Source organism: Puma concolor, chromosome C1 (genome assembly GCF_028749965.1).
Source record: "Puma concolor isolate L17-30 chromosome C1, mPumCon1.1.hap2, whole genome shotgun sequence".
Taxonomy (NCBI): Eukaryota; Metazoa; Chordata; class Mammalia; order Carnivora; family Felidae; genus Puma; species Puma concolor.
Window position 1 is genome coordinate 130,860,088 of NC_141674.1, and position 13,343 is coordinate 130,873,430.

The window sequence follows — 13,343 nt, forward strand, 5'->3', positions numbered from 1 at the left end:
TGGCAGAAAAATAACTTGAGTGAATTCATTCCTTCACCAAATAGCTATGGAGGTGGTTTACATATTTCACACATCTGGAAATGAGTTTTTGCTGCTTTAAATGTGAATAAAAACATGATAGAATGTAGAGTCCTTGTGCTACAGCTCTTTTTCACTTAGAACTCTTTAGTAATTATCCTGTTACTTTCAGACATTTAACAATGTGGAGAAAAATAGGGCCATCTTGATTTTTGTTCCTTTAAAGGAACACATGTATACTTATAACATTTTTTTCTCACTTTGAATTTCACAGCAGTATATTTCAGTGGTAGTTTTATATTTTCATTGTTTATTTCTGGTGCAAATTTATAACATACTTCTTCATTTGTACGTCTACATTTTTTCATACCTTTTGTAGGTCTTTTGTTTCTGTTCATCTTTCCCATAGTTTTCTTCAGTCTTTGTTTTCTTGTTTCATACTTTGTTTTCTTATTTCAGAAGTTGCAAAGTATCACTCTCCAGTTACTAATGTCCTGGCCAAGTTATGCTGAATTAATTATATGCCCAAGTGAATGTAGTATGAGAACAGCTAACGAGAAAGAAATTTTCTGATAAGGTACATATTATGTAGTAGGGAGCACTCTGATAGGAACAAAAGATTAACAGAGACACCTGTTATTCTGAGATATAGGTGGACTTCTGTGGAAATCTGTGTAATTCTTCTTAATACAGCGTTGCTTCTGAGTTCTCATTCTTTGTTCTAGTTGGCCAAAACTTTGACAGATGAGTGACTAATATTTGTAGTTTTCAGGACTGTTCTAACTTTGCAACCCTTTAGATTTTTGTGAATATATCAATGAAAAGATGAAGAAAGGTGAATCAGATATTAAAGTTGACCCTTGAAAAACATGGGTTTAAACTGTCCACTTACTGGACAGGTCCACTTATTTGCAGATTCTTCTTTGATAAATATAGTACAGTAAATGTATTTTCTCTTATGATTTTCTTAATAACATTTTCTCTGGCTTAATTTATTAGAAGAATACAGCATATAACACATATACAAAATATGTGTTAATCAACATGTTATTGGTAAGTGTTCTGGTAAACATTAGGCCATGAGTAAGTTTTGGGGAGTCATATAGGTGGATTTTAGACTGCTTGGAGGTCTAACCCCTGCCTCGTTCAAGGCTAAATTGTAATTGTTGCCGGTAAGCTTCCATGTTATTGTGATTTTATGTGTATATGTAGGTTATTTATTGATTTGTGGTATTTTGATAAATATACCTTTATTAAATAATGTCTTATCTATAAGCATTCTGTTTGTTTAGATTTTAAGTGTTATATGTTCCAAAGGTTATGATTTTTTTTAATTATTGAAATAATGAAATCCTTGCATGTTCCCTCATAATCAAATTTGAGAAAGTAATTGTTTTATGATTGTTGAAGTACTATCTTGATCCAAACTTTTTCATCAGCAATGAAACTTCTTTTCTTTGTAGTAAAGTATTCATCTGTGTGGGATATTGCATAAATCTTGGAAGACTGCAATAAAGTGGCAATGTCCCGGGAACCTACCCCACCTCTCCCTGGAGATATGTCTACTGGTCCTATAGCAGAAAGCTGGTGTTATACACAGGTACATGCTGTTAAAAATGCCTTACTTTATGTTATGTCACTTAAAAATGTTATAGCATTTTGAGAATATTGTAAAGCACTTTGTCATAGTTATTCCAAGTATTAAGAAAAGTGAGTCATGGGATGTTTAACATGTGATAAGCTAAAAGCATATAAGTCATCATTGTAAAAGTAGTTTTCTGAATCTCTTAGGTTAAAGTAGTAAAATTTTCCTACATGTGGACCATTAATAACTTCAGCTTTTGTCGAGAGGAAATGGGTGAAGTGTTAAAAAGTTCAACATTCTCATCTAGCCCCAGTGACAAAATGAAATGGTAAGATTTTTGTTTTGAATTTTGTTTTGATATTATTTTCATCTACTTTATAGTTTGGTTGTTACTGTTTTTTGTTTTTGTTTTTTTTAATGTTTGTTTTTGAGAGAGAAAGAGACAGAGTGTAAGCAGGGAAGGAGCAGAGAGAGAGAGGGAGACACAGAATCAGAAGCAGGCTCCAGGCTCTGAGCTGTCAGCACAGAGCCCAATGTGCATCTCAAACCCACGAACTGTGAGATCATGACCTGAGCTGAAGTCGGATGCTTAACCGACTGGTCCACCCAGGCGCCTCTGTTATTGTTTCTTCATGGACATTAGTCTAATTTTATACTAGATTTGTAAGTTCCTAAAAGTATAGAGAATTACAAAGAACTGGGGATATTGATGGGAGTGTTGTTTGTGATATTATCTGACAACGAATTTCAGTATTGCCTCTCTCTTTTGAGTTTTACGTTTTATATTCCTCCATATGAGCCTATTGTTTTGTTTTAGGTGCCTGAGGGTAAACCCAAAGGGATTAGATGATGAAAGTAAAGACTACTTGTCCTTATATTTGCTTTTAGTCAGCTGCCCAAAAAGTGAAGTTCGAGCAAAATTCAAATTTTCCCTTCTAAACGCTAAAAGGGAAGAAACAAAAGCAATGGGTAAGTGATTTGGGATAAAGAAGTCTCTGAGTAACTACATATTAACTTACATACTTTTCCCTGGAAAGGATATTTTTTCCCCACTGAAATCTGCTTAACCTAAAACATGTAATGTGGCCATTTAATTTTAAATGCCAGTGTAGTTATGGTTGTTTTACTAAATCTTAGACTTCATAAGACATGTACAGTTTGTTAAAAATAATATTAAAATTTTACTTTTTCTTGTCCTAAAACGGTATTTACTTGTCACTTAGAAAAATTGTTGCTTTTAGAGCAAGGTGCCTGGTTCAGTTTCTGGCAAATATAATCGGTGCTCAGGAAATATTTCTCCCTTGCTGTTTTTACCAGATAATAAAATCTGAGGAACAGTGTGAAAGGAGATTGAATGTTCTGATATTTTGTCACTAGAATTTTTTTAAGCGGTGGACTAAACACTGACCGAAAGGAAATCAGTTTTTCTTAGTCTCCAGATCTATTTAATTCATCTCAAGCTTCACATATATAGCCAACTGAAACCATGTGGTCTGGAGCTTCATAAAGAAGAGCAATGTAGGAAATACACAATGTGCATAGTAGGAAAATATATCATGAACTGCCACATTAAATTTTAAGTGATTTCTAGAAATGAATCATAGAATCAAGTAATGTCATTACAAAAAAAAAAAACTTTTAAAATACACTTTTAAAAATTATCTTTTGCCGAATTAATAACATAGTTTCACATATATTTTCATGGTGTCTGACATTTACAGTAGTGGAGTATCTTAGTTTAGGTTGCTGTAACAAAGTGCTATAGATTGGCTGGCTTATGAAGGCTGAGTGTACAAGATCAAAGTACCAGCATGGCCAGGTTCTGGTGAGGGCCCTCTTCTGGATTGTAGACTACTGATTTCTCTCGCTGCATCTTCACATGGCGGATTGAGCTAGGGAGCTTTGTGGAGTGTCTTTTATAAAGCACTAATCACATTCATAAGGGCTCCACCTTTATGAACTCCTCTAATTCCAGTCTCTTTTTTTTTTTTTTTAATTGTTTTAAATGTTTATTTTTGAGGAAGAGAGAGAGAGCGTGAGCAGGGGAGGGGTAGCGAGAGAGGGAGACACAGAATCTGAAGCAGGCTCCAGCTCACTGGTGAGATCATGACGTGAGCTGAAGTCGAATGCTCAACAAACTGAGCCACCCAGGCGCCCCTCACTGACCTCTTAATACCATCACATTGGGGGATAGGATTTCAATGTAAGAATTTTGAGGAGATACAAACAAACATTCAGCCCGTAACATGGAGTCTTTCAATTAAATTTATTTTTGGTTTTTCACCTCCAGTTAATTCTTTGTATAACAGATTGTGAATACTTTCTGTAGAGGATCTTGTTTATTTTTTAATATACAGTTCTCCAGTATGTTAGACATTTGAAAAATTTACCTCCAACATTATTAAGGCATTTACAGATTATACTAAAACCATCTTTTAGACTTTTATGAAAGTTGTTTTTAGGGATGAAGAGATTATGTCCAAAGATCTAGGGTGATAAGAGACTTTATTTAGCTTCTTTTTACCAGTTAATGGATTTTTCTCTGGTGGGATAGATGCCCCGGGAAAGTTAAAGGATGCTGTTGTGATTTAGAGCATCCATTTTTAAAGGGAGAAACAAGAAATGAAAGCTATGTTTTCTTATCAGGTTCTGAGGAGGAGTATGACTATGCCAATGTATTTTGATCCTTTTTCATCATTAAAGAGCCTGTATTGTTAGAGAGATCTCTTCCTTCTCCAAGAGATTTGATCTCCTTTTCTTCTGCTTAGAGATCGAGGAATCTGAAAGTGAGCTCACTGATAATGGCCAAAATCTGAGTAGTGCTGTGAACCAATCTGGTCCTACCTGATGTAAATCTTGTGACATTTTATGAACAGACATATCTATAATTTTTATAATGAATGTATTGGCCAAGTTTTATTTTTGTACATTCATTTAACTGTGTTGTCATTAACATTCTTAGATGATTCTTTTGTTTAAACTTCTGTTCTGTTTTCCACCAGAAAGCCAAAGAGCATATCGATTTGTACAAGGGAAAGACTGGGGTTTTAAAAAATTCATTCGAAGGGATTTTTTGCTTGATGAAGCTAATGGTCTTTTACCAGATGACAAGCTTACATTATTTTGTGAGGTGGGTACGTTTTTTATTTCAAGGAACTCCAAAGTTATATTTAATGATAAAGCAAAAATATAAGCTAGAACAATATTGGCATACTTTTTTTTATTGCGAATACTTTTAAAATTCAGTAATCAGTATAATTGATAAGGTTTCATTTGTAGATGTTTTACCAGTAAGACTAGATTGTCTTCAATATAGTAAGTAGCCCATTCTGAAAAGAATCTGTCATGTCTACAGCTATAAATTATATATGGTAGTTATACTACCACATAGTAAGTACTTCTTTCTTCTAGAAAGACTATGGATGTGTATATCTTTATATGAAAATTTCTAAGTATCTTCTTCATTCTGAAATAGGTAATCACTATTTTTTGTCATATTCAGGTTGACCATATTAAACATGATTAGTAGCTTATCAGTTTGAATACAGACTGCAATATGTACATCCATACATAATGAAAGTGCCTGAAAAGATTGAGAAGCTTGATATTTATACAGTTGGGTTCATTTAATTAAATAGATATTGGCATTATAAGCAATAGCATCCCAAATTTTTAAGATATACCCATGTCTGTTGACAAACTTGTGAGATTTATTTATTTTCATAAAATGTCATATTTTAACAGTTATGAACATAGCCCTGCAAATAATTTACAGTAATGATTTGTTTTAATTTGAGGCTGGAATTTGCTCTTGTCTGTACAAATTGTTGAGATTATTCTTTGGAGTGACTTCAAGGATTATATTATCTACCAATACAGTTTATAGAGAATATACATCAGTAACATAGTTTATCAAAATGTTTAAGGTAGTTGATAATTTTCATAGGAAAACTTAATTGAAAGGTTATGATCAAGTAAACTCAATGTTAGATATATGTTAATAAGTTATTTTAGATCAATGAATCTATTAGAAGCATGATAAGTTACTTAACTGCTATTAAGTTAGCTTTAATTTCTTTGTAGAAAATGTATAAAATTTCATGGCACCATTATAAACTAATTTTATGTTATTATGCTGTGTCAGAAAAATAATTGAAATGTGGCTCTAGAGACTACGTAATGCAAATATAGTGCATCTTATTTTCACTTAGACAAGTTAAACGAACTGTAGGATAAATTTGTTATGAATATAATTATTTGGTTGGTAAAGCACATACCACAAGTGTCTTCAGCAGAATTTATCATTAAATAATTTGAAAAACAAATACTATAAAGCATTTGTTGCCAATAGACATATATTCAGAGTAGTATCTTAAACAAATACAGATTATATTATTTAAAAATTTTAGCATCCTTAATATAGACTCTTCAGAATTTTAGGAGTTATCTTAAATTCCAACATGTTAATTTTTTAAATTGTACAATCTTTTAATTTAAAGGACCTTAAAAAAAGCTATGCAATCCAATTTCAAAAATTTACTGCAGTTAAATCTTATGTAAATAAACTCTTTAAGAAAATATTCCTTTTTTTTAGAATTGAAATTATGTTTATAGATATTTTAAGTATATTATATTGGAACCTAGTCAACAAGAAATTCAGAATGAAGGCTGAAATTAAGATCTTTTTTCAATACATAACTTTTGAAGTATATTTTTTATCCACATGCTAGTAACTTCAAAAAACATAACCTTCCATGCCTTACATTTTAAGTTGGCATTGATCGTATTCAGTTTTGGAGACTGTAATAGATATTTTTTTACTGATGTGGAGACTTATACCCTGGGCACTGTATTTAGCATCGGTGGGCAAAAAGTACTTTGCACGAACATTCCTCATGTGCTCCACCGTTTCTTCCATACCTCTCATTGATGCCCTTCCTTCTACAGCACCTCCAGCACTGCTTGCAGAAGAGGAGGAAGCATTGCACTGCCCTACCTAAAGAACTGCCTCCTCCCCCTCCCCTGCAAGTGGTGCTGTAGACAGGTAAGGCAGTTTGGTGCTACCCTTTTTCTGCAAGAAATAACCTCATCTTGCAAGTTCCATATTGCGAATCAAGTAGCCAGAGTAGATATTTCTAGTAGTGTAAACAGCTCTGCCCATACTCTCCCAAAGTGATGGAGAAGACAGGAATTGAGGAATAAGTATGAGAAATAGAAAACTTTAGATTAGTTCATTTTTTTTAAGTCCAACAGATTTTAAATAATCTCATATAGACCCATACCATCTCTTGATTGCAGAAAATTATACATGTACAGTTAGAATGTGCATATAAATTGAGTTTTTCATAAAGTTAATTCATTTAGAAGGACACACCTTTTTTCTCATCCTGTTTTTTGTTGCCAAGATATCATTTGTGTTTTAAAATACTTGTGATAATGCATGGAAGTTAGGTTTCATTCTTTAAAAAAGCCCTTTTAAGGCAAAATGAAAAGTTGACAACCCTATTTCTGTCACCCAGATTTTTAAAAAGGATGCCTATCTATGACAGTCAAAAAGTCTAAGACCCACTATTTTAGTAGATGATATGAAATTGGACTATTGAAAAGTTTCTCACTGTGAAGCCAGTGTGAGGAATGGTTAGGTAGTTGATTAGAGTGGCAAAATTTATACACTGTGAACTATTGTAAATTCCTAGTTTTAAAACTAGTTTGGAGAATTGAGATTTTTTCAAACTAGAAGTAATAGTCACCTCTATTCCACACTATTGGAGACCCAGATTTTCAGGGCAGTCATGTTTGATTAGAGTTTGCACATGTTTATCTTTAGTCTGAATTATATTCTCACAGTTTAGCTGAAACCAGATTTTAAAAAGAGCTTTCAAATGAGTGTTTCCTTTGCAGTATTTGTCAATTTTGAATATTATACCTTCGCATTTTTATTTTGAAAGAACAGCACTTAACTGTAGGAAAGAATCTCAGACTTTTTTCTGAATTTTTTACTCTAGGTTCCATGCAGTAAGAATGTTCATTACCTGTTTTTGAATATGTGCTAGAAAAAAAGCTAAAATTTTACCAATTTCTTAATTATAGTCATCAAGAAAATAATCATTAGAATTTGTTCTGTATCAGTTTTTAATTAGGTCATTAAATTTGCCATATAAATAGTCCCTTGAATACCCCTTACCGTATGAAATGTTAATTCTTAGTTTAAATTTGTGGTACGCATAATAATGCTATGTAGATGTGTATGTCAATAATATAACTTCTGAATTATGATTACATATGCAAAATAAAAATAAAACATCAGTGTCTATGCCTGATAAAAATGGCTGTAATTATTGATCATTTTATTTCTTCTGTCACTTTATTTTTGTAAGATTTTTACATTAAATATATTCTTTTGAGTTAGGATAATAGGCAATAAATAGAATTTAAGAAATCCTTTCCTAAATTAAATATGTTGTAACATTTTTATAAATCCACTGCATATTTTATGCACATAATTGAACTGATCCACTTCCTTCTGTCTTACAAATTTTTAAGAGTAGTGCTTGATAGGAACAAAGAAATACTGTCTATGTGATAAAAAACTGATCTCTAACTAAACCTTCAATATCAACACCAACATTTTTAAAGTATCATTAAGTTATAGTGGATGGTGTAAAAGAGCAATCAGGTAAGGATTAGTGAAGCTTTTTTTCCTATGTGTAGTCATTTTAGAAACAGTTTCAATAATTAAAAACTTAATAGAATAGAGAACCTTTATTACTGGATTTTATTTATTTGTGTACACAATATCTTGGTTCCTATATTTAGAAAATCATGTGACAAGATTGTTGTAATAGATCCTTTTTGAGCCATAACTGCATCAAAGTAGTACTACTGATTTTAAAATGTATCCAAAGAAATATTTGTGTAGTGCCAAGAATTAAAAAAAAAAAAAAAAAAAAAAAAAAAAGGAATCTGATAATTACATGTCTAGCCTTCCTTTGGTATTGAATGAAGTGTGATTGATTGACGCATTAGTTACCTTCTTTGATCTCCCTTTGAAATCTTTTTATAAAATAAGTTGATTGGATTAGTTGATTTCTATATGTATGATTCCAAATGGTTAATAATGCCAGTTGGAAAAAAACAAAGTGGTTAATAAAAATATCCTCAGAAAAATAAAGTTTTTCTTTAGAAGTATCCATTCATTCCCATTTGATACATCAGGGTGAACGAGCACTTCTGAGATTTAATATTCTCTAAATAGTTTATTGGACTATTATTATGCTGTGTTATTAGCATGTTAGTAGTTTGGTCTAGTTTATCCATTTCCAATTTACATTTTCTATGTAGTTTACTTTATTGGTATGTGTCCTTATTTATGCCTATCATTATTTAATAAAAGCCTTATGAAATGTTTTCAATTAATATAGTTTGCTGCATAACAAATGACAACAAAACTTAGAAGCTTAAAACAGTAGATAACTAACATATAACAGTAATGGTTCATTTACTCTGAAATATTTGCATTACTAGTTGAGTAGTATTTTCTTGTTTATTAAATGTAACATTAAATTTCTAATATTAGTAGCATACTTTTTTAAAGTTTTATTTATTTAAGTAATCTCAACACCCAACATGGGACTCGAACTCACAACCCTGAGATCAAGAGTCATGTGCTCCTCTGACTGAGCCAGCCAGGCTCCCAGTACCATACATTTTCTTAAAAGTGATGCACAAGACTTCACCAGTAGTGTTTTAGGATTTTATTCAGTGTATAGTATTTTCTAATGAGAGAAAATTTAATCTATGTTATATTGAAATCTTTATAAAACCAGTGTTTTCATCATACTAATTTTATTATTTCATAGATAAATAGCAGGTCTGCAAATAGAACTACATTGTATTTGTACTGTTGATTATTATTATAAAAGATTTACATGAATTTTAATAAGTGCGATTGCTTTTGTGGGAATTCTTGTACTTTACAATTTAAATTAATATTACTAAATATTTAAATCAATTTTACTGGAGTCGAAACATGTAGGAACTACACTTAAAATACTTCCCAAATTGAATATCATAGACTATCGTTTTATAACCTTTTTTACTACTATAAAAAGTCCTTGTGAGTGTGATGCCATGTTTATTACATATGTAATAGACTTTAAATGTTGATAGGACTGTGGTGTAAGTGAGAAAATAAAAATTAAAGAAATTTCTTGCTTCACCTCACAAAAATGTCTCCTGCTTGTTTCAATTTGATACCATTTTATGACTTTTGCTGAGGAGTTTTTTTAATTACTTTAATAACCAAGCATTCTAACCAATCGGTAAGCCATTTATTTACATAAAATGTTACTTGAAAATGATCAAATTTGTTTCTATTTTTTTCTATGTTCTTTAAATTATATCCTTAAGTTTAATTCCCAAGAATTAGTGTTTTTAATCAGTATTTTGAATTATCCCAATAATTCTAATGATAAGAAATTTAAGTATAGACTTACTAATTACTGATACTAATTTATAAAAGTGTTTTTCTTGCTGTCCATTTTTTATTAGGTGAGTGTGGTCCAAGATTCAGTAAATATATCAGGACATACTAATACAAATACTTTGAAGGTGCCTGAATGTCGACTAGCAGAAGATTTAGGTAATCTCTGGGAAAACACAAGATTTACAGATTGCAGTTTTTTTGTGAGAGGACAAGAATTTAAGGCTCATAAATCTGTACTTGCAGGTACTTACAACTTTTGGGTAATATTGTACATTTCTTCCATAAATCTGTACATTAAATAATGACGCTTAATGTTGTTACAGCTCGATCCCCAGTTTTTAATGCAATGTTTGAACATGAAATGGAAGAAAGCAAAAAGGTAAACATCATTTAAAGGCTAATATTTAATTTGTACAAATGTAGAATAGTGGAATGTATATTTTGAAAGTAATTGTGCATGGTTTTATTGTTACACTAAAATTTCAGAAATAGAAGTAGAAAGGGAAAAAGTATGTTCTGTAGTAGAACAATAGATATAGCCTAATGTGGGTGAATATTCCAAATAATAACTATTTTGATGTCCATCTAGTGGCAAAATAAATGAGTAGTTTTTATCCAAAAGGGTGGTTCTGGTCCATAGCTATTTGAGATCTCTCTACTTAAGGTGTTTATTCCTCTTTTCTAAATTATACATTGATTTTGGAATTTTTTTTTTCTAGAACAAAAATAATGCCACTAAAATAAGAAAGATTTAAAAAAAAAGACAAATCACAGTAGTGTTATTGTATATTTAATCAGTATGTTACCTCTTTGGTTTTCCCAAATGTTTCTCTGTCACCTGTCATCTTGAAATGTAGTCAGATTAAAGATCAGAGATTGATTCTTTGCTGATTGCATTACATGTGAGCCTTCATGCTCTAACGGGACCACTCCAAAATTTATTTATGTGGCTCAACTTCATTCTTTCTGTAGAACTAAAGGCTGAAATACATAGCTGCTTTCTTTCCTTTGATTGTTGGTCAACCAGTACTATGATTAGCCTTCTGACCACTTTCACATAAGGAGACGTGAATAATTTCAAATGTTATTGTCAGCAAAGGGTCAGAAAAATTTGGTATTGTTTAGTGTTAGATATTTAGCTTCATTGATCCCATGAGAGAAACCAAATACAAAGATGTAGGAATAAAAAAGGAATTACTACCCTTTGGACTGGAGTATGTTTCAAGCAAAGAGGTAATGCCAGTGTATAGATAGTATGACATGCCATTTTTGCCAAAGGGAGAGTTCCGAGGTAGTGGGCTCTGGAAGTATCTCAAATACCTGACCCTACTTTTGCTGAAACCCACTGGTTACAGAGTCTTAGGCATTGTACTACGACCTCAGAATTCAACAAAGAAAAAGTTAATAGGTATCTTCTTCTAAGATACAGGTTAGAAATTGAACATACGTATTTTGTTTGGCCTAAAGACCTTAATTTGGTTTTCTTTTTGTTGGTTTGTTGTTTTACCCTTTTTAATTGAGATATTGAAGTTTTATATACCCACATGGTAGTGCTTGACTCAGTATACTTCTATTAACCTGCTTGCTTCACTTTGCCTGCTTAGGTTACTGAAGATTTACTTACCTCCATTTTAAAATAGAGTATTTGATTGCAAATTTAGTTAAATTATTGTCAAAGTTTCTCTTAGGTTCATTTGTGTGTGTGTGTGTGTTGTTTGAGTATAACTTTTGTGTTGTTTTCAATATCAGAATCGAGTGGAAATAAATGATGTAGACCCTGAGGTTTTTAAAGAAATGATGAGATTCATTTACACAGGGAAAGCACCAAACCTTGATAAAATGGCTGACAACTTGTTGGCAGCTGCAGACAAAGTAAGTAGGTCTAAAGCGCTGAAAACTGTACTCAAGCTTGATGTATCTAGAAAGTTATCATCAAATGAAAATCCTAAGTAACTTGAAATGCTGAGGAATTAATTTATACTGTTTGTATATGGCTCTTGAGTGTATTATGAAATAGCATGCAATAAGATGATATGGAAATGAGATTTTTTTTAATCAATAAGGCATATAAATATCTTGAGCCAGTTAGAATATATATGAATAAAATAAAATAATGAAATAAAAAAGGAAAAAAGTATTGGATTTTTTCCTAACTTAATTGCCTGTATTCAGAGATATATATATTTTTTTTTTAATTTTTTTTTTTTTTCAACGTTTATTTATTTTTGGGACAGAGAGAGACAGAGCATGAACGGGCGAGGGGCAGAGAGAGAGGGAGACACAGAATCGGAAACAGGCTCCAGGCTCTGAGCCATCAGCCCAGAGCCCGACGCGGGGCTCGAACTCACGGACCGCAAGATCGTGACCTGGCTGAAGTCGGACGCCCAACCGACTGCGCCACCCAGGCGCCCCGAGATATATATTTTTTAACATGATAGCATAGAAAGAGAAAAAATAATGCTAATTTTATAATATTCTTTTGTAATGGTTATTTCTTAAAGTTTCAGAAGCAATGCAAAAATACCAGAAAATCTCAAAGCCAGTAGTTTTCAATCCTGAAAGCACATTGGGAGGTTTTCTTGAACGTTTTGATGTTTATGCTTCTGTCCATATAAATAAGTTTATGAGTATGCCTGTCTATGCACATATGTACATGTCTTTATGTACACATACACATATACCACATAGAGGGTAGGGAAGAGAGTACGATATTGTACTTGTTTTGCAAAATATTACCATTGGAACCATTACCAAGCCAAGAGTATATGGAATCTATTCTTTCTCTTTCCCCCACTCCCAAGTTGTTTAAATTCCAGTTAGTTAACATACAGTGTAATACTAGTTTCAGGTGTACAATATAGTGATTCAACCATTCCACACACAAGTGTTCATCACAAGTGCACTCCTTAATCCCCATCACCTGTTTAAACCATTTCCCCACCCACTTCTCTTCTAGTAACCATCAATTTGTTCTCTGTAGTTTAGACCCTGTGTTCTTGGTTTACCTCTCTCTCACTTTTTTCCCCCCTCATTTGTTTCTTAAATTCCACATATGAATGAAATCATATGGTATTTGTCTGAAATCATATGGTATTTGTCTTCCTGTGACTGATTTATTTCTGTTAGTATAATACTCTCTAGTGTCATCCATGTTGTTGCAAATGGCAAGATTTCATTCCTTTTTATAGCCCAGTAATATTCCATTGTATATCTATACCACAACTTCTTTATCCATTTATCAGTTGATGGACACTT

The 13,343-nt window shown here is 32.1% G+C and overlaps 1 protein-coding gene across 5 annotated transcripts in view; it reads left to right on the forward strand.

Annotated features, from left to right (window-relative positions):
• The window catches only part of SPOPL (speckle type BTB/POZ protein like), an 81,416-nt gene that overhangs the window by 51,216 nt on the left and 16,857 nt on the right, over window positions 1-13,343 (forward strand). For all 5 annotated transcript variants that reach the window (XM_086718486.1, XM_086718484.1, XM_025935000.2 and 2 more), the window contains 7 exons: window positions 1,482-1,618; window positions 1,810-1,931; window positions 2,421-2,572; window positions 4,606-4,733; window positions 10,154-10,331; window positions 10,412-10,467; window positions 11,838-11,960. In XM_086718486.1, coding sequence (XP_086574612.1) covers window positions 1,541-1,618; window positions 1,810-1,931; window positions 2,421-2,572; window positions 4,606-4,733; window positions 10,154-10,331; window positions 10,412-10,467; window positions 11,838-11,960 — 837 coding nt within the window. In that variant the 5' untranslated portion in view covers window positions 1,482-1,540. The remainder of the gene's footprint in view (window positions 1-1,481; window positions 1,619-1,809; window positions 1,932-2,420; window positions 2,573-4,605; window positions 4,734-10,153; window positions 10,332-10,411; window positions 10,468-11,837; window positions 11,961-13,343) is intronic.